Source organism: Epinephelus lanceolatus, chromosome 21, assembly GCF_041903045.1.
Source record: "Epinephelus lanceolatus isolate andai-2023 chromosome 21, ASM4190304v1, whole genome shotgun sequence".
Lineage (NCBI taxonomy): Eukaryota > Metazoa > Chordata > Actinopteri > Perciformes > Serranidae > Epinephelus > Epinephelus lanceolatus.
In genome coordinates, this window is record NC_135754.1 from 4,548,804 (window position 1) to 4,570,493 (window position 21,690).

The 21,690-nt window shown below is 43.5% G+C and overlaps 1 protein-coding gene across 3 annotated transcripts in view; it reads right to left on the bottom strand.

Moving 5' to 3' along the window:
• Positions 1-21,690, bottom strand: part of jmjd1cb (jumonji domain containing 1Cb) — a 192,800-nt gene that overhangs the window by 12,136 nt on the left and 158,974 nt on the right. For all 3 annotated transcript variants that reach the window (XM_033611862.2, XM_033611861.2, XM_033611863.2), the window contains 17 exons: positions 20,555-21,106; positions 20,128-20,473; positions 18,113-19,082; positions 17,718-17,915; positions 16,553-16,725; positions 14,906-15,068; positions 11,265-13,785; positions 8,742-8,943; positions 7,089-7,303; positions 6,800-6,952; positions 3,848-3,937; positions 3,371-3,495; positions 1,563-1,797; positions 1,164-1,381; positions 586-930; positions 294-462; positions 67-157 (listed from right to left, as the gene is read on the bottom strand). In XM_033611862.2, the coding sequence (XP_033467753.2) occupies positions 67-157; positions 294-462; positions 586-930; positions 1,164-1,381; positions 1,563-1,797; positions 3,371-3,495; positions 3,848-3,937; positions 6,800-6,952; positions 7,089-7,303; positions 8,742-8,943; positions 11,265-13,785; positions 14,906-15,068; positions 16,553-16,725; positions 17,718-17,915; positions 18,113-19,082; positions 20,128-20,473; positions 20,555-21,106 (6,766 nt within the window). The remainder of the gene's footprint in view (positions 1-66; positions 158-293; positions 463-585; positions 931-1,163; positions 1,382-1,562; positions 1,798-3,370; positions 3,496-3,847; positions 3,938-6,799; positions 6,953-7,088; positions 7,304-8,741; positions 8,944-11,264; positions 13,786-14,905; positions 15,069-16,552; positions 16,726-17,717; positions 17,916-18,112; positions 19,083-20,127; positions 20,474-20,554; positions 21,107-21,690) is intronic.

Below are 21,690 nucleotides of genomic sequence, written 5' to 3' on the forward strand. Positions count from 1 at the left end.
TAAAGCTTGAAATCCAATGACATGGGGGGTACCAGAGTGAAAAAGAGGTTAAGCGTGTATGCCTACCTTGAGGGCATGAGTGCCATAAACTCCTCTCCAGATGGCCAGTCCTTCAGTCTGTACACCATTGGTTCTCCATCCTTGGACTTGGGCCGCTCTAAAGAGGTAAAATGATTTAAGTTAGACTGAATCAATAATCTTTTATCACCGTTTTCTGATTCACATCGGTGATGAATGTAACAGCTACAGTATCTTATCAATCAAACAGTGAAACTGAGAAGAGATGAACTCACTGGTGATGTCTTCAAATCCATCCCAGAACTCCTTGATCCCGGAGTTGGACACCACCTGGTCTTTACAGTTGAGGAGGTCTCCCTGATGGTCTGCAAACTCTTGGTTGAAGGAGTCGGCTTTCCACAGGCCGCCATTCAGCCGCTTATGGATCCCTGACACCAACACAGGCTGGACAAATACAAAGCAATTTATATGGTTGTCCTTATCACTAATGACTTAACTAACTGCTATTAATACAGGACTGTTACTATGACTACTACAGCTGAAAACATTGTTGAGACTGATGTGTACCTGTCCTTGTTTCCAGCACTCTCTGAACAGCTTCCAGTTGTTCTGGTTGCGGTGATCTTTGAGCCACAGCAACCGTCTATTGTTTAACCAGCAGTGGGGAATATCTGGATACTGACTGGTTGAATCTTCTGGCACTGCTGCAGTAACATGCGCTGACTTCTTCCTGTCTGGTTTGGCATCTTCAGTAATAGCAGGGGTAGGGTTGTTGTTTCCTGGGTTGACAGGCTCTTGCTTGATTGACAGTTTGGTGGTGATGTTCTGGCGGCTGGCGGGGATTTTATTCTCAACTACTGAAGCAATGATGTCATCGAGGATATTGGGCATGGTCCTCCCACCTTTTCCGGTCTATAGACGGAGAGAAGAGAGGAAAAAATGATATTTCAGTATTTTGAAACAGGGTTCTTTCTAAATTTGACAAACTAAAGCTCAGCTCTGCGGTGTGTATTGACAAGTGGTACAAAAGATGTAAAGCTGCTGAAGGCTGATGGATGGATACAGAATACTGAGGTGGGATATACTCCACCTGTGCAGTAAAGCACATGAAACAATGACAATCCTTGACTATATCAGAAACATACCTGTGACGCAGTAGAGTAGACTGGTGCAAAGGCAATCCCTGCATCAGTAGAGCCCAGTTTCAGCTTCCCTGCTGTGGTGGTGAGCAGATCTCGGAGTGTGGAGCCCTGCTCTGTACTGTTGGCCACCAGTGAGGTGGTCTTACACTGCTGCAGGACCTCCAGGCTGTCCCCCTCCTTGTCTTCCTTCACTGATTTACCCAGCAGCACTGACTTGTTTTCTGTCAGAGAAAGAGGAGGAGGGAGGCAGCGTGGAAATAAGAAAGAGCTTACTAACAACATAATATGTGGAGGTGAAATATAGAAAATGACTTGAGAGAACAGGGTTATGAATCATTAAGAATACTGAATGATAACATGTACTGACTACACATCAATCCAAAATCTCTCCCTTCCCCTCACCTTTCTTCTCCTCCCTGGATTTCTGCTCTGCCAGGTCAGCCAGGAAGTGCAGAGGTGACTGGGACTCGGGTGGTGTTACAGGAGCACTTCCTGCATCGCTGCCTGGACTGCTGCCTCCACCACCACCTCCATTAGTCTCTGCCTTGGTTCCTGCTTGGTCAGAGTTCTGCTGGGACCCCGGCTCAGCTTTCACCAGAGACAGTTTGTTACTGTGGTTCAGGACGTTCTGCAGAACCTGACACAGAAAGGTGAGGGTTAACAGAAGACTGACAAGCTCGGCTCGTTATACAAAATGATAATAGCTCCTTTGTAAAAGAGAGTCAGAAGGCAGAAAGTCACTCTAAACAGTCATCAACTTCATTAGCAGTGCACTTTTCACCGCTGAACATTTGTTTGGTTGTTTGTTCAACAAGATGAGGTGAAGGACAAGATGTGTGCTCATGATTGTAAGTTAGCTAGATGAAGAGGAGACTCTGGCAGGAAAGCTGATATGGGTTGTTGTTGTTCAGTTTGTGGCTCTCTCATTGTCTATCAGGCTGCTGATATATGGAAACAGTTGAGATTTTGACTTTATGCCTGCTCCTGACCAGGTATAACATTTACATCCAGTCTTGGTGAAAAGAAGGCTTAAGCCTAGATGGTGCAACCGGCGTAACTATTAGGTCGGACTTAGAACGTCAATGTACAACCAACTTTGCGTGAGACCAGGAGTGACTGTTGGTGCAATCGGCCCGAGATCATTTGCATTTTAATTCTAAGGGACAGTAGCTGTTGTGTGCACTAACCACCAAGTACAGTACCATCTGTAAAGCTGCATTTACATCCAACCATATGCTGGTGCAAAATGCCAGTCCTCCCATTTGATGGATATTTTTGAATGTGGGTAGTACATCTAGGCGGTGGTGACGCCGCAGGACATTTTGAAAACACAGTGGCCTCCAGTGAAAAGTTGAAACAAAATCAACTTTTGAAGAAATGCAACTCGATGTCATGCTGTGGTGGCCAATCACGTAACCTGCGATCAGTCAAATGCTGCCTGCAGTCCACGGGGACAAGTAATACAGTCTCTTTCTGTTGTTAAGTGTTATAGAGAGTAAAAGAAATAGCAAGGTGAAGGTGTGTATTAATAGCTTGTGTGTACTATCCTAGAAAAGGAAAGCACTGACTTCCTTTGTGTGTGCATATATGTATGTCTTTTGTGGCTGTAAAGAAACAGCAGTTATGATAATCAGAGGGAATTCTAAAGATCTTTTAAGGCAACATAAACTATCTTCACAAAGATAAATACTTAATCACTGAGATCAGGAGAGTCACTTTCTATAGTTGGTCACTCCCCCACAAATAGGACACTACCACACTACTGTGCAGTCACTTTTGCAATTCGGCGTGAATGCAAGCCATGCGGGCCAATACAACAGTTTTGGGATTCCACTCTTACAATTATACTATGAGGGCACTTATTATGAATCTTAAGAGCACACAAACAAATATGTTGCAGATGGCACAAAGTATAAAATATTTCCTTTAACAAGACAAAACTAAAGTTAATTATAAAAAGTTATTCCTAATGTATTTTAAGTTACTCTTGTTTGACTTGTTTTGCCCTGCTGGTTGAATATAAGAGTTAAACTGAGTTAACTTGCCATTCGTTGTACTGAAGAGTTAATGTCATAAATAATAAAATGTTGTGGCCCTCCAGAAATCATGTTAGATGTCTATAAGCATCATTTACAAGAAATTCCGAACAACATATTAGGTAACCATAAAAATACAACATAACCTCCAGGAGCTGGGACAAACAGTATTACCTGTGAGACGCCATTGGTGGCTGGTAGTTTGCTGAGGAGGTTCTGCTTGTTGGTGCAGGGACAGTGACATTTGATGTTGTATTTTTCTCTCAGAGAGTGCATGGCAGTCACCAACTCTGTCAGCACTGAAACATCAGAGAGATGCAGCAGAATTTAAACATTTCAGGAAAAAAATATTGAAGGGGGAAAAAAGCTTGACCTTTATTAAAATGAAACAAGATCCTGTGAGTGGGCACGTGATAGGTATTGCATTACTGTAATAACATAATGCCTGCTACAGGGGTGGCTTATCACCCACAGTAAACAACAGTAGTCCAAATCCCTATCAACCTTTAACCCAACAGCCACAATATTAGTCTACTGTATGTGTGCTAAGGATATAGCAAGACCAAGCAGCAGAAAGATAAAGAGGATCATGAAAATAGAAATTAAGACGTGGCGTAAACAGAAAGATAATGAGGGGAGTGTGTACTGTACCTGTGCCAGGTATTATCTGTGTTGGCATCAGGTGTTTGTGATCATGGGGTTGGCCTTTCACACACTTCAGCCAGCCGTAGAGTTCTTTGTCTGATCACAGAAAGAGAGACACAAGTCAATTAGTGTAATAATACCATAATGACCACACATTGTGTGAGGCTGCAGCACACTGAGAAGTTCAATGAAGTCAGTGCTGTTCTCTTACTTTAAGAATTTGTTCGAATCTTTTGAAGTGAGGTTGTATGAGATATTTATACGTAGTTTGTGTAGTACATACAGTAGATGTCAGTCAGCATACCCCCAGTTTGGAAAAACAGGCTGGAGTCCAACACAAAAGCTAAGATATGTACTGCAGTGGATGGGGGCAGCAACAAAATGTACAGTGGTGGAAAAAAGTTTTCGGACACCCCATGCATTTGTGAAATATTGCATTAAGAATCACTCTTAGGTCTTCAAGTGCAATTTCTTTTAGTACAGTCACAGCCAAAATACTAAATAAATCCTAAAAAAGCCATTAAAAACTTAAAATTGATTGGTTCCATAAAAATACATAAGAAATTTTGAGTATTGGGTCATTTTGGTACCAGTGATGAAGGTCGTTCTTTTTATTAAAAGACACAATTTTTGTTGCCAAGCTTCGTGTCTACATAAAGCCAGCACATTTGAAAGTTCTTCAGACACAAAAATGGCTAAAACAAGGAACCTAACGCAGGAAACACGCCTGAAGATAAAGATTCTCAGCCAGGAAGGGTACAGGTGCTGCCAGATAGCCAGGAAGTGCAGATGCAGTCCTTCAGCAGTTGGATACACTCTGCAGAAATACAGACGAACCAACAGCTTGGAAGACAAACCAAGATCTGGGCCTCCAAGGGTTTCTTCAGCAAGAAATGACCGCATCCTGATCCGCATGTGCAGGCAAAACCGCCGAATGACATCACAGGAGCTTCAGCAGCAGTGGTCAAACCAAACTGGTGTCCAGTGTTCCACCCGCACTGTACGTGGCCGACTTTTAGATCATGGCTTAAGGTCCTACAAGGCTATCAAGAAGCCCCTGATCAATGAGAGACAGAGGTTAGCCCGGCGTCGTTGGGCCCAGGCACACAAGAACTGGAAAGCCAGGAATTGGAAGAAGATTTTGTGGTCAGATGAGTCCAGTTTCCAGCTTTATCTTCCTCCTACTAATGTGAGGGTACGCAGAAGGCCAGGCGAAGCATTATCTCCAGCATGTACAGTACCTACTGTCAAGCATGGTGGAGGCAGTATCATGGTTTGGGGATGCATGAATGCTGCTGGTGTTGGTCATCTCACTGACTCACATTGAACTCTACCAAGTATTGTACCATTCTCGAAACCCACATGCTCCCTTCTGCGCGTGCACTGTTCCGTCAAGGTAAAAACTGGATGTTTCAACAAGATAATGCCCCTTGCCACACATCCAAGGCCAGTAGAACTTGGCTGCAGGAGCACAGTATCCAGGTCTTAGAGTGGTCAGCTCAATCCCCAGACATGAGCCCCATTGAAAATCTGTGGTGGATTATCAAAAGGTCTGTTTCAAAGCATAAACCAAAGAATTTAGAAGAATTAAAAGCAGTAATTCAAGAAGAATGGGACAAGATTACCCTTCAACAGTGTGAAAGGCTCGTGGGGAACATGCCAGCCAGGATTAGAGCTCTACTACGTGCTAATGGCAGGACTACTAAATATTAATTTGATGATGTGATGGTTTATTTATTTTTTGTTCAGTTTTGAACACATTCTCTGTTATTTGTTGACTTTGATACCGACAATGTTGAGAACTGACATATTGAAACTGTCAAGAATTTAGTTTTGTTAGTTTTTCTTGTAAACAATAAACAAAAAAATATAATTTGTATTTGTTTGTATCTGTCTAATGCAGCCACACCTTTTGAAACACAAAAAAGATTTTTCCATAAATATTTCATGATAATATTTGAGATTGTGTAAAATTTTAAGGGTGTCTGAAAACTTTTTTCCACCACTGTATTTAAGCTACCTAAAAGAAGTCTTACCTACAAAAATCAATATCAGTGAAAGTGAACTCTATATTGAGAGTATTTTCACCACTTTAGCTCTCCGTCAGACAGTAATTTCCCACGCGAAACTGAAGCCTTTAAATCGCTCCTCTCAAAGCCAGACTCCGTTTCGAAAAAAGTGATTTATCATCAATGGACAGAGGAGCAGCCTGTCTACTGCTGCCTCAATTGTGTTATTGTGGGATTTTGGTGTTTAAAGTAGGGATGCAAGATTTGGAGAAAGGTTATGCAGGAAATTGGACTTGTTTATCTTCTCTGTAAGAGTCTGGTTACTGTAAATCCAAGACTGCATGCTGTAAACAAGTGAGTAAAAGAAATTCGGATCATCAGCTCCCATTTGGTTTTGATGTCGGAAGTATTTTTCAGACAAAAGTGGAAAAACAACACGCACATCTTACCCCGTATGAGGGTGGGTGCTGGACCAAAAAAGTTAACATGTAAAATCAAGTAAAGTCCGCACACCAAAAAAGCTCCAATCAAGTGTGATTTATTATAAATCACACTTGATTGCTTTTTTGGTGTGCGGACTTTACTTGTTTTTACATGGAAGTATTTTTCAGGTCATGTTCAGGTTCCCAATTTTTGTTACATATAAACTGGTTTGGGGGCCTGATGCGTCAATGCCATGTGTTGCCAGGACCAAAAACCATGGAACCCAAGGCAAGCCAGAGCATTTTTAAGAAGAAAGGTACAGTACAAATAGTATGTTCTAAAGAAGTAAGTACAACTTGACATTTAAGACACGCTGTATGACCTTTGAGGGTACCTTTAAAGTAGGGTTTTGTTCGCTCGATTGGTAGAAGTCAGTTGACTGGTTTTCTGTGATATAAGTGCGTGCAAGAATCCCAGTGCAGCCTGCTCTATAGCTGCTAACTGTCCAAACATGCACACAACTGACCTTTGGAGCTCCTTCTCTCCTTGGCCTTGTAGCAGTCCAAGCAGACAACAAAGCCACATTTCTGACAGACCCAGTGGATGTTGAAGAGTGTTGCCTCACAAGCGTCACACATCTCCCTCACCCCCCTCACTGCTCGCTTCCACGCCAGCTTGGCTGAAACACACACACACACACACACACACACACACACACACACACACACACACAAAAACACACACACACTAGGATCAATTTAAAGACACAGTTAGGGAGATTTCATCAATGTCAGCCTTTTTTAAAGATATCTTACCATCCTTCTTGACCCAGGTGGCTGCAGTATTCTCAGTCAAAACCATCTGACAAAACTTGTCTCCTATGAAGCTGAGGATGTACTTGGCTGTGGTTTGGTCCAAATGGCTCTCCTCCATCAGCCCAGGGACCCACAGGGCCAGGGCTTCATCATCAAACTGGTCTGGAGTGGAGAAGCCATCCATCCGGATGACTCCATTTTTACTGTAGGACAGCCTGGATTGGAGGAAACGGATCACTAGCACCCAGTCCAGGAAAGAACAAATATGAAAAACACCCTTCATAACCACTGGGCACACTCAGATAATAAAAGTATTATCTTGGACTCATACAGCATGATGGAAACGACCACAGGCTCCTTCTGCACACTGTGCACCACATAACATGCTGTTAAAATTGCATTTAAAAGCACTTGCAGTGTCACACACCATATTAAAAATCCAGCTGACGCCAAGCAGAGCTATAGCTGCTTTTGCTACACAGAAAATAGGAAAGGCAAAGCAACATTATGCTGTCAGAAAGGGAGATTTAGATACATCAACAGCAAAAAGCTGGTAAATTGTGGGTGTAGCGCCTGAGTTTATCTTCTCACATCACCACTCTTAAGTTGTCAGATACAGATAATAATACTGTGTGTGACAGGGGAAATTCCTTGTATAACAGTAGATATGAGGGGCATTTTGTAGCCATTTGAAGCCAAAAAGAGAAAAAAAAAACAGTCCCCAAATCCTTTCTTCTGCTGCTTCAGAGGGTGCAGTGAAGATGGCAGATAATACAATATTAATTATATTACTGCAGTACTTCTATCTATCTATCTATCTATCTATCTATCTAATACTTTTTATCCATCTGTCTAACATTCCATCCATCCATCCATTCATCTATATATATTAGTAATCCTCATTCCTCATCCTCAGTTGTCAAGTATATAACACCCCTGTGTCAAAAGTAGGGCATATGCAATTATTTACTGGCAAGAGTGACAGAATGAGAGGGTGGTTTTCTTGATGAGACATTGCTCCGTACACCCACCCACTTCATGGTGTCCTTAAACAACCCAGTCATCTCAGGTGAATGTCTATGAAATCCCAGTCTACTGCGTCAGACAGGGAGGAGGTGAGATGGGGTGGGAGAGACAGAATTAGAAGTAGAGATGCAGAGAAGGGGAGGGGGAGACAGAGAGATTGCAGCAGCAGCAGTTCTGCAGTGAGGAAAAGATTATAGAGCAGAAAATCCTCTTTGGCAGATTTACCCTGTTAGACCCCAGACTGCAGCTGCTGCGTATCCAACTCAAGTGTGTGTGTGTGTGTGTGTGCGCAATCACAGTAAATGTTCCAGTCTGAGAGAGAAACACAGACACAGTACATACTGCAAAAGTCATATGATTAATAATGTATGTGTTGTAGCTAGGGCAGGATTTTTGATGAGAACTCTCTCCTCTTCTCTCCATCTGTATTATTCTATCCTGACAAGCAGCCTTTTAAAAACAAAAGCTCTAAGGCTTGCTCTCTTTACAGAAAACTGTAGTGAAGGTACATGGAGCGATACTTTGTCCTTGAAGGGCAAGAAAGGAGCAGAGCAACCATAGACATGAGGAAGCCATCTGCATTAAGACAAATGGCAGATAAATAATAGAAAAAAAATGAAGTTTTACCGTCTGAAGTAGTAGAAGCGACAGAAGACGGGGGAATGTGCTGGCTCCTCTCCCTTCTTGCTACGGACCACCCTGCACTCTCGACACTTCTGCAGGTTGGGTCCAATTTCTGCGCATGAGTCATCCTGCAGGAAAGATTCCCCTGTCTGCTTCAGCTTCTTCACCTTCCTCCAATCCTTCAGGACAGAGCGGGGGATCCCATCTGAGGAGAGTTCCCATTATTGAATTAGTGACATTACCTACATTTTATTATGATTAATTAAAAGTTGCTCATGAACTTGGAGTCAAAGACATCAAAATATCACAACACAGACAAGAAAAAAAAACACCAAAGGAGAGAAGATGAGTCTTTTTTTGCACTACAGGAACATTATGCCTTCAAATAGCTAAGAGGCTTTGCATTAACACATACATGTAAAAAACAAACGTCTACCAAATCCACCAAATTTAGACTTCTCTGCCAGTGAAAAAATGTCCCAAACAACCAGCTGGTTGACCAGCTGTTTTAGAAAATTACTGAGATTAAAAAAAATATATAAAACAATGATGGTGTTTTTAAAGGGTCTATATCTGAGATTTCCAACATGAAAAAAGCAGCACACCACTCTGTGCAATGTTAAGATATCGTGGAGTAATGGTGTCCAGAGCAGAGAATGAAGTCGCGCTCGAGTAGTCATAATAGGTAACTAGCTGTTACCAATTTTATTAATTTGTTCTGTAAATTTAAAAATTGCTAGTTTGCTTCCTGTAAAATATCACTGCCATTCAATGGATTTTACAATGCTAGTATGGGCTATTGGTTGTGGCTGGATTTTTATGTGTTGCATAACCAACCTTTTTGGTTGTCAATGAACATGGTTCACTTTGCATTACTAATTTGGCAAGCCTCGTCATAGCCTCTCATTCCAATATCCCTTTCTATGTTCTAACTGTATTCTCAGTGCTAATCTCTAGCCAGCAGCAAGTCAACTAACATGTGCTTCCTGGATAGCACTGCAATGCAGTCTGTGGCATACTACAGATTGGGTCAAAACCAAGTAGCAACCTCTGGGGCTGAAAAATTTCAGAAGTGCCAAAAACTGCAGTTCCTCTCATGGCCACTTGAGGCTGTCTCAAAAAAGGAGTTAATCCCTATAGAGCCCCATGTTAAAATGCCAACTTTACAGCAGTAATAAACATGTTTGTAGCCTGGTACTAAACACAGCTGTGGTCTAGCTGTATAGACCTACAGACCCTTTAGCTAATTTTTCCTGTTCTGACAACTATATAGGGGTGACTTTTTATTTAACTCACCCATTTCAGTGTTACTAAAGCTTAAAGTTTTGCATGATTAAAGGCTTAACCACTTTGAGTGACAGGTGGGTGCCGTCAGTTGATCAGTCGCTACCATGGCAACATTGGTAAGGTAATGTCACCATGGCATGACCCCTGGTTGGCCCAAACAGTTGCTATTTCAGTGTTTTCAGTTCGTGAAAGTTAACAGTAACATTTTGATTGTCTAGTTAAGTCTTGTTTAGTGTTTGGTTGTACTAAAAGACCCTCTATGGAGGAAGATATTCAGTTTTTGTGGTATGCACATTTTGTTTTTATCATTTTAAGCCTGTTTTTTGCTGGCGAAAATTTGCATTAGCATTATCACAATTAACCATAGCTATAAATGCACCATGCTATGCTAACAGTTATGGTTTCGTCTTTCTCTACCCTCTCATCCAAATATGGCCATTTCTAGCTCCAAAAATCCAAGATGGGGACGGCCATAATGCCAAACTTGAGGCTTCAAAACGTGATAACAAGAAGGGAGCGCCTAGCCGTTCGGCTATCTCTACCCTCTCGTCCAAATATGGTCACCTCTGGCGAAGACCAAAATACCAAACTTGAGGTTTCAAAATCGGAGCCCCAAACCAATGGGTGATATTGTGGTGGCTATGTCCATAATTTTATACAGTCTATGGTCAAAAGCTTTCGAAATAGCACAGCTGAATAGGCCTTACCTAAAAAGTAGCTAAGCATAGCTAGTAAAAAGCATTACAGCTCAAACAAAAGAGCAGAAAATGGTAAGTAGAGGCAACGACACGAGCTGAGTGTTTTTTTTACTTGATGTCCACATGCTGTCACTAAGTTATAGCAGAAAATGGTAGTAGTATGAAAAATTTCCAATTTGTTTCTATAGTACAGGCCATGCCAAATATGGAGCTAGACGAGAGAGCCACTTTCGACACCTTGCTGAGAACACAAAGATAGGGAGGGGGGAGGAGTAGCCACACACCCATTTGTTTGAGTCAGAGATGGTGGTACTTAGTGGTTCTGAACGTCTTATCTAGAACCTTCACAGATATATGTATTTAGTAGGAACCAATTGGCTTGGGAACAAGTAGGAAAACAACTAATTAACACACCATTGGAATCTTTCAACAACATTTGTTAACAGTAACAAAAGTACAGAGTATTGCAAGGCTGTGTTCAATCTTGCTTCCTGGGAAACTGTTTAGAGAAGACTGCCAGACTGTTTATAATAAGACTTACTGCTGCTGGCTAGCTTGAGTTTGGTCTTCTCTCGAGCTGATCTGAAGATGCCATTCGGCTTCAAGTCATCCTCCTCCTTTTCGTTGTCTCCTTTCTTCTTGGCCATATCATTCTGTTTCTTCTTGTAGGTTGGTTTAGGTTGACGCTTGGCTCGGCCCTCTATTTTGCTCTCACTGGCATCAGAGTCGTCTCCTCCACTCTCTGAACCGGACTCGTATGTCCGTTTGTTCCCTCGCCTTGATGAAGGAGCTGCTTTCCTCTCCTCCCCTCCTCCTCCTGCTGCTGCCGCCCCTCCCACCTTCTCCTCCAGCTGCCTCTCTCTCTCGACTTTGCCTCCACTGTCTTTGCTCATCTCCACGTCACTGGAGGTGGAGGCGCTGAGGTTGACTGTACAGGGCTTGATCATTTCTGACATGGCTGTGGCATTACTTGTGCTGGTGGTGGTGCTAGGCAGTTTCTCTGGTTTAGTACTGGTGGAGCTTACAGTAGCTGTTGTGTTCCTGTCCTCCTCTGAGTGTCGGGTTAACCAGGCTTTTTTCAGCTTGTGGTAGTTATTGGGCTGCCCACTGCTTGTCGAGGCGGATCCAGAAGTTTGGCCGTTAGGCAGGGGACTGGACTTGCCTGTTGTTGTGCTCCCACTTGCTGAGTTGCTGCTACTGCTATCAACCGAAGATGATGAGGCTTGGCTAGAGGAGGGTGGAGGTGGCGAGTTGTGAATGGGATTTTTCTCAACTGGATCCACAGGCAGGGAGCAGTTTCCAGTTGTAACGGGTGTGGGAGCAGGGGAGAAGTTGCTCCTGGACTGGGCTGCAGCCAAGGCAGCTTTGTGCTTCTTAAGGTGGACGAAGGAGGAGGAGTAAGGCTGATTGGAGCCAGAAATGGAGCTTGGTGTTGGGGTGAGACTTGGACTGGACTGGGGTGTCCCTGCTGGACTAGGGGATGACAGAGACCCCCCTGGAGATGAGGTGCGTGAGCCCAAGCCCTCCTGGTACTCTCCTGGTCCCGAGTGGCTCAACACCCGGCCACAAATGCCAGTTTTGTGGGCTGACATCTCTCCTCGAGCTGAGCCTGAGTAGCCCTGTTCAGGGAGAGCTGTCCCACTGATACTCTGTATGCCAAAAGCTGATGTGGCAGTCCTGCACACAGAGTTTGTGATACTGGCTCCCATAGTTCCCTGCATGCCACGCTTTTTATACTGGACACACATGTCATCCAGGTTGGAGTTAGGTTGGATAACCCTGCCAGCGACAGCTTCTCTAACACTCTCCCCTAGTCTAGGACATTCCCCCTGAAACGTGGATTGGTAGAACCTTCCCTGGGGGAGTTCCTTAAGGATCATAGCACCAGATTTGTTAGCACCAACAGGACTGTCGTACTTAATAGATGTCGATGGACGCACAATGACTGATGCCATTGCGGCTTGGGGCTTGCCCCTTAACACTCCTTTCTCTCCAGAGAATGAGCCTCCTCTTTCCCGAATCATCTCACCACCTCTCCACCCATCTGTAGATGAAGTCATAATCTCCCCACTGATGGCTGAGGCCACAGAAGTGACAGTGGCAGCATTTCCATGACCTTTGACATCCCTGAGCTCTGGAAGCAGCGTGGGAGGCTTCTGCTGCTCCGCTGATGTTTTGCTACCAGCTGCTGCTAAGCTAACTGGCTGGATGGGTGTGAGGGTTGGTGGAGACAGACGTCCACCGTAACCTGCTCTCTCCCTCTCTCGTTCCCTTTCCTTCTCCCGCTCCCTCTCTCTTTCTGCAGCCTCTTTGCGTTCCAACGCATGCTGTGTTGGCGGATGGAAGACAGGCGCTCGGTGGAGAGATGGCATTGCCCTGAGCTGGTGTTGCTGCTGCTGCTGTTGGTGGTGGTGGTGGTGGTGATGGTGGTGGTGGTTGGGTGCTGAGGAGGAAGAGGAAGATGTAGAGCAGGATGGAGAAATGGCAGGGCTGCGGCGTTCTATCCTGTCCATACCTGTGTGGTGCTGATGTTGCTGCTGAACTAGTGTCACCTGCTGGCTTAGCTGCTCTGTGATTTTCCCCGCTAAACCCTCTCCCCCCTCTGGCTGGTGCTTAATGAGAGGTGGGGGCTTAGAGAGGGAGGCTTTGGAGCTATAGCTACCCAGGGGCAGAGCTCCCTGACTTGGCACAGCCGCCCCGACACTGGCCACAACCCCTGGACCTCCGCCAGACACTTTCTCATAGTAAGAGCTGAGCTCCTTGGAGGGGTATAGTCTTGGAGGCTCATTCACAACACTGTTGGACAGTGTGGTGAAGTAGTTGCTCTTCTCTGATGGGATGACGTGGGGATGGATGTGGCTGGCCTTGGGGCTTGGGGAGGCGAGAGCTGGTATCCGGACAGGAAAGGCTGGATCTCTGCTTCTTTCTCTGTCCCTGTCCATCCCGGGGTCGCTGGAGCGCTGGATCTTAGCGGTGAAGGGAGCGACCTCAATGCTCTCTTTCAAGATTTGCCGATTCTCCTCTTTGTATTTACTGGCTCGATCTGCTGCCTGAACTGCATCCTGTGAAAAAAAAATGCAAACACTGTTTCCTCATTTTGAGACACACATTCCAACATTCCTGTTACACTTTTGAGGTCATTTAATTTACATGTAGACTAACATATGAGGCCGATGTGATGTCCATCTTCAATTTAAAGAGAGAGTTCACTGTCACCCAGGACAGGTTTGACTGAAAATGTTAAAAAGAAATAATATAATATATAAGATCCTTTGGCAATCAGCAAGCAATTTTAAACCATACTCCACCTACTGACAGATACAATAATGCCAATAAAAAGACATCCTACATTGCAGCGCAACATTTGATACATGTGTTTTTTGCAAATATATCACTCCTTTTGATTTTACCTACTTCAAGTAGGTGTGATTATTTTTATCCATTTTAATAATCATTTTTAACATCTGACCAGCATTTTGATTACTTTCATTACAGCAATAATTGATTTAACTTTACTCCGTACTTTATTTTGCTTTATTATAATAGTACTTTATAATAACAATACTTTATCTTTATTAAAACAATATTTAACTTTATTATAACAATACTTTATGTATGGGTATATGCAAATGTATTACTATTTTTGACTGTATAGAGTACGTGTGATTTTATCTATTTAATTTTTTGTTTTAGCATTTGATTGACACCTTTGATTTACTGATTATAATAATTAAATAATAAATAAATATAATTAAATAATTTATTTATCCTTATTTAAACAGTACTTTATTTAACTTTATTATAACAATACCTTATTTAACTTATTTTTGACAGTATATAAACTTTATTATAACACTACTTTAATTTTATCACTTATCATAACTTTATTATAATAGTGCTTTTTCGAACTAAATTATAATGGCACTTTCCTATACTTTATTGTGATAGCAGTTTATTTAGTAGTTTAGTATTTTAGTAGACTACGGTAGTTTAGAGGTGGTTTAAAATATCAAAATATACATTGTGTATTGCAATAAGGCCTAAAATAATCAGGCTATTATTTTAAGGCCATATAGCCCAGCCCTATAATTATGCAGCTGAAGATGTTAATACTACTATTAGTGACAGTTTTTCTAATAACAATAAAGATTCTGATAACAATATCTTTGTGGAGTAATTTACCTGTGTATTTGCCAGGCGAGCCTTGCTGTGGGGGTCTAGGTAGAGGCGATGTAGGTGGACGTCTTTTCCTGTGGGGGTTCGACTCCTGTCTGTCTGCTCCTGCTTCAGTTGGGCCAATGTCAACGTCCTGATCGGGTCCACAAAGCCTTTCTTCTCCACATCTCTGCACACAGACAAGTCAACATGTAATAAGTCATTACATTTCACAGGGCTTTGTCGTATATTTCAAAAAACGAAAACAGGAAGTAGCAGCTAAGATGTGAGTGATTTTTGTGGATGTATTAAAGTCATATTATACATAAGTAACAGACAAGTTTAGGCCATCTGCAGAGTATCTTGGTATTATTGGCTGTTCAGATGTTTTTAATGACCATGTCATAACTAGGCTAATGAGAGAGACAAGTGACGTGTGATGTTTTCTCTGTGATGCTGTGTTTGTGTGTGGGGGTATTCAGTGGTGTCTTAACTAATGGCCTAATGGCCGGTGGTTACATGAGGAAAGCACAGGCTGCTGAATGAACAGCATTCTGTCTGAACTGCTTTAATACTGGATTAGTGCCACTTCACTTCATCTGGCTGACCTGGCGCTGCCGGTCTCAGGGCTAACTTAGCTCTCTCGCTGCTCTGCTTGGGCTCTCTAAACACATCTAGCTTTAAAAGGAAAGGGTGTGCTGCTCCAGTGTACAAGACAAAAGGAATGCCTCATGCTCCCTCTGACTCTGGGATTTTTCTGAGACTGTCCCCACACTGGAGTGCTTTGCTGACTAGCTTCTATTGCAGCTGGGCTGAACATCAACTAATGCTAGGAATGTGTAAAAATAGTTTTAGCTGTACACATGTTAAACAATCGACTTTTAAACTTCCTTTGACCTCTCCAGGGAATTTTCCTCATTTACCATATACTCTCTATCTGGAGAATTCTATTCTAAGGCAATCCAGATCAGATCGTATATGGAGTAAACTAGTCAATGCAATTTCTAAAGAAATTTTGGGTGTGAATGCTGCATTTTGAAAAGCTGGCCCCACACTGCAATGCTGGCTTTCAATGTTGATACCATTAATGTATGAATGGTGGGGAATATTTTAAGATTTCTGGTCTCAATTTACATTGACTTCAATGGCATCAGCTAGTGGAGTTGGTTTCACTTCCAGGCTCACTGTGCCAAATGTGTAAGTCTATCTGCTTCCATAGCAACATTGTTTGACTAAAAATTATGTATGAAGAGTGACAATTGTGGGCGTGACAGCGAGTTAAAGAGTTAAAATGTTCAAGAAGCTCTCTGCACTCTGACAGTTGAGTCCCACAAACTAGCTGTGAACATTGTAATACAACATCAAGTAAAAGCCAGAAAAGGACATTTGACCATACTCCTAACAAGTCTAAATATTTCAAAAAGTTTAAATGAGATTTAAAAATTGAATACAAATAAACAAATAGAAATTCAGTTCTGAACAGACCATCAAAATGTAAGGAAGCACTGGCTTAATCTTGACAGGAGTTTAATTAAGCATTTAAATATCCTAATATCAAATGTACATTTTAAAGGTCCATTAGTCGTGTTTGGTTGCTGTTAGACTGGTACATTCTTAGTTCAAGCCAATCCAGTATATTACAGAACTTTACATATTACTGGTCTGTCTACTTACTCTTTATGAGCATTCACGCTGGCCTTTGACAGTGGAGGGCTTGTGTGTGTGTTGATCTTGACAGGGGGGCGGTGGGCGTCAGCGCTGGCTGGCCGAACGGGAACGTGGCTCAATAAACCCAGACCATCACCAGCACTACCAGCAGCTTGGTGCAACCACGGACTGGCTGTGTTCTGCACACATAGCATGCGCGCACACACACACACACACACACACACACACACACACACACACAGATATTTAATCGATAAAATAATACACTAAAATGTAAATTCCACAGAAAATGTGATCAGACATGTCATGATACAATAACAATGTTGTCTTACACCATGGACACTCAGCTGTAATTGGCCAGAGGGTGAGTGGATTATTTTCGGGTAAAGACAGAAGCACCCTCATCAGCGCTCCAATGCTTACATCTGTGAGGTAACTAGTTTCAGCTTGCTGGAGTAGTTAAATAAAAGTGAGAAGTCTCATTTTAAAAGTGTTACAATGTTTAAGCTTTGATTACTCTCAAGTAGAAATGGTATAAGAAGGATAATCCACTTCGGCCTGTACACCTCAAACCTGTTTCTTAAGTGCTTATACTCTACACCCCAATCAATGAAGGGACAGAGCCTAATGAGTGTACAGTCCAATTTAAATGAAAGAATTTGAACCACTTTCTTTGTGCAGAACCAAACTGTACTGATGATGCCACCTAAGGACAAATCCTGGATGTCCTCCAGAGACAATGAATAATGGAACAACTCCTGGGACACTATGGCAGCAGCCACAATGACTTTGACAATGACTCTGGCCATGGCTGTTGCTGGTGCAAAGGCATAAAATTAAAAGTAAACACTATTTCTTATCACAAAAAGCTTTCATGTCAAAAATCATCTGAAGAACATTATATTGATTCATTTTAAGTTGGACTATTCCTTTAAAAGCCTGGCAGCTACATCTGATTTGGTCTCAAGAGGTTTTTCCTCTCTCCTCCATATCTGCCAAAATCGCCTCTCTCCATCACACCCTTCCACCCCTCTTTCCCTCCATTCATCCATCCTCAGCTGTTCTCTTTGTTTCAAGACAAACACACAACAAACTATCAAATAAAGAGACACAGTGTCTTTGCACCATTCCTTCAAAACACACATATACAAGCCAGTATCTCTACACCTACCCTCCTGAGAGAGGCATCAGAATTCACAGCGACAGGATTGTCAGGGTGGACCCACTTGGCTGTGGGGGGCAGGTTGAGCCCTGGGGGGTAGGAGGTTGGTGTTCCATTGGGGTACTGCCAGAGGATGGGGTAAAGACCCAGGCCTGCTGCCCCACTGTGAGCCTGGGCTAGAAGAGGGGGTGGATGGGGGCCCTGACCCTGAAAACAAAGACACATGTTTTTAGTTTATTATCTTTTGGAGAGACTGGTGTAAGTAATGTTCAATTTCAAACATTCTACAACATTACTCTTTCTCTGGTCCCCATCTGCCCTCCCCCAACCTCTGCCCCAAGAGATGGATTGTACGGAAGAGTCTTTTCTAGTGTGGCTCAAAATGTATATATCTGGAGTCAGACCTGTAGGAACTGCTGCTGGTGTGCAGCTGCTGGGTGAGGCAGAGCAAGGTGGCCCAACCCACTGGGGGAGTCGAGCCGAGGGTGGCCCCCAAGGAGAGATGCTGCAGGAGGAGGCATGGCTGGGAGCACCCCGGGGGGTAACAGGTGTGGGTGAGGTAGGGCAGAGCTGTGAGGAGGGGCGAGAAGATGGGAGGCGGCATGGGGGTGGGATGTGGAGGTGAGGCAGGGGGAGTGAGGGGAGGGGGAGTGAAGGGTGTGCAGGTGGGGATGGAGATAGGCCGCCACGTGGTTCGAGGAGACGGTGGCAGAGACGGAGTTCTCTGTGTCTGAGCGGACCAGTGCTGGGTCCCTGTAAACAGTGAAGGTCTCATTCTTATCGATGATCAGAGGGCTCTTGGTGCTGCTGCTGCTTGTACTGACTCCACCTGACTCTGACCGCGCCGGCACTGGCTTAAAACCAGACCGTGGAGGTTCTGCTGTTTCTACTTTAGCCGACAAACGGCTTATGGGAGGTGGAGAGGTATCAGGGTACCTCTGTATTTTATGTTTGGAGACCTCTGGTGAGGTGTTGGGTTTAGGTTTGGAGATGTCCAGCAGGCCTGGGTGGGGCTTAGCCTTGAGAAGGTCAGCTGGGTTTGTGTTGGGGTAGGGGTGGCTCTGAGAGTTGTTGGGGTGCTGGGGTTTCTGTTTCAAGGAGTCGAGCTGAGCTGGGTTGGGGTTTATTTTAGATTTGGCTAAGTCAGGGGGGAGGACTGTGTTCATCTTGTGGGGGGGCGGTTGTTGCTGTGGGTGTTTTCTCGTCTCCTCAGACAGAGACGGGCTCTTAATGCTGGGGTGGATAGATGTGTAGTGTTGCTGTTGTTGTGTGTGCTGCGGATGATGCTGCTGTTGATGATGATGAAGATGATGAGGAAGGACAGTCTTCTCCTTCTCCACCAGCACCACAGTTTCAACCATTGATGTAACAGGCCTAAAAAAAAGCACAGAGAAAAGAAGCATTTCACATATGTACAAAATCATCTATATTTTCTACGTCAAATATGGAAAGATGATGTTATTTAACCTCTATCACGGCCTCTTTCATAGGGGAAAAATAAATGTATTCAAATCACTATCATGAATACTTTCCTCACAACTTTCTGTTATGCTTAAAACAAAGTGGCCACTTATTAGCTGCTTCTGAGGAAGGGCCTTGTGCCCGAAACGTCACCCATCCATGAAGTGATTTAATTAAATTTTATTTGCATTGGAGCTTTTTTGGTGTGCGGACTTCTTTTCCTTTATCTTACACTTATTAGCTGTGACCATGTAATGCTTGTTATTTTTATTCATCTGATGCATAATTACAAGCATGCTACATGCTAGAATGTAAAGTTGGGTTTAACGTTTAAACCGTAAATCATGATATGCACGTTAGCCTTTCTATGTATTTGTTTTAACAAAACTGGTACAAAAAATGAGAAACCATCATAATCTCTATATTAAGACAAACAAATAATTCATTGGTTGCTTCAGTATACTGGCAGCGACGGCAGCCTTTTTGGCTGATCCCAGATCCAGGCTCATAAGGACCGGGCTTTTGCTATCAAAGTTTCTATTATAGGACTTGTCCAGAAAACCAGGGTTCTGACTACTTCAATGTTTTTTTTTTAAAGATTTCCATTTAAAATGTGATTTGATGCAAAAGCTTCTTTAAATTTGACTTCAATTCATAATGTTTCACACCCCTAAAGGGTAACTACGGTTTTCAACTTGATCCCTATTTTACGATGTTTCATGGAGGTGAAATCTGGGCCAAGAGTTTAGAGAAACCTGATTTCACCTGACGACAGATGATCTCTTAGCCATGTGAACTCGTAAATGGGTTTGTAATCATTGGATGGGACTGTAGCGGAAATAATAATATCTACACCTGGCACTCATCCATCAGAACATTAAAAAGGCAGGAGTTGTTAACATTCACACCTGACTTTAACTAATACACTTAAACACCATTTGAAGCCTACTGTTCTTACCTGATGACCTCGGAGGGAGCAAACTCTATCTTGTTGCCTAAGCTCCTGGCTGCTGTCATGCCACTTCCCATAATGCCCTGCTGCTGCTGCATGGGAGGCTCAATATCCGTCCTGCGGCCTCCTTCTGATGGCGAAGGAGACGGAGGGACGGGAGGCGAGGAGACAGGAGAGGGGTTGAGGGGGAGGTAAGGTGAGAGGGCCGTGGACTCGGCCTTCTGTGAGGCGAGCAGTGCCGACACTGCCTCTGAACTCTCTTGGTGCACCGTGGCCTGAGCATCATCTGTGATGTCAATCACACCACCACCATGGAGGTGGGACAACGATGGCGTCTGGGATCGAGACGACGCTAAAAAATAAAAATATTATAATATGAGAATACTGACCATACTAATGATTATCATACCAGGTACTATTCAGCTGACTGTACCTTTCACAGTGTTTTTGTTGCCCTCCATACTGCCACTTTGGACGCTGTCAGACATCAGAGGCGTCTGTTGCCTTGGAGACTGGGTGATCTGTGTTACCGCAACCAGTTCCTCCTCCTCCTTCGTTGTTATCTTGCCCGTTTCTTTAGCCACACCCTTCTTGCTGTCATCTGCTGCCTGAAGCTCCGCCCATGGGGACAGGCGGCCAATGAGAGACGAGGAATCATTCATTTTGGTGCCCTGTATCAGTGGCTTCTCCTCTTCCTCCTTTTTGGAAACACTGCTTTGTTTCACATCGCTGCTGCGAGTCTTTAACTCGTTCTCAGAGTTGGGCTCTGAGGAGGAGGAAGAGGAGGACGAGGATGAGGACGAAGACGAGGAGGAGGAAGAGGAGCATGAGGAGTGGGCGGTCCTCTTGTGTGGGTTTTCTGAGTCACTGCTCTCTGACAGGTCAGAGGTCATGTCAGTCTTCAGCCTCTTTAGACCTGCCTTCTTCTCATCTTCCTCACCCTTTCTGCGCTTGTTCACAGCCTGCTTGGCCTTTGACTTGGAGTCTGGACAAATGAAAGGAAAAGCAAAGAAGTGACATTCTACATCTCAATTCAATCACTAAAATGTCTTCCTGCATTTCCTCGCCTTCTCTTGGAAATAACAGAGATTATTACTTTGTGGAGACTTTCACTTCTTCCTGCAGTAACTGACAATTAGCAATGTGCAATGCAATACTGCACTGATATGAAAACACTCAACTCCACATGATATACATGTAGAGACACAACGATATAATGAAGATAGAGATGCACTGATTTATTGGTCAAACATCAGTACTGGTGGATCGTCTCCTTGTTGACCGCCAACGATCTTTTTGCAAATAACATGACATCCGCTGATGGCAGTGGCCAATGTCTTTCTGTTGTGTTACATCAATTTTGCACAGGCTAAAAAGCAGGGCTCTAGACTAACAGCACCCCATCACCCAAGGGACAATAAAAGATGTGTTTGAGCTGAACAAAGATCTTCCCTGGGATGCCATCTGGACAAGAGAAAACAGTAAATTTACTATCAATGTGTCAGAGGACGTGCCCTATTGTTTACTTGATAATGCTACAATACTATCAGGCTCCTCTTCTGTGGAACC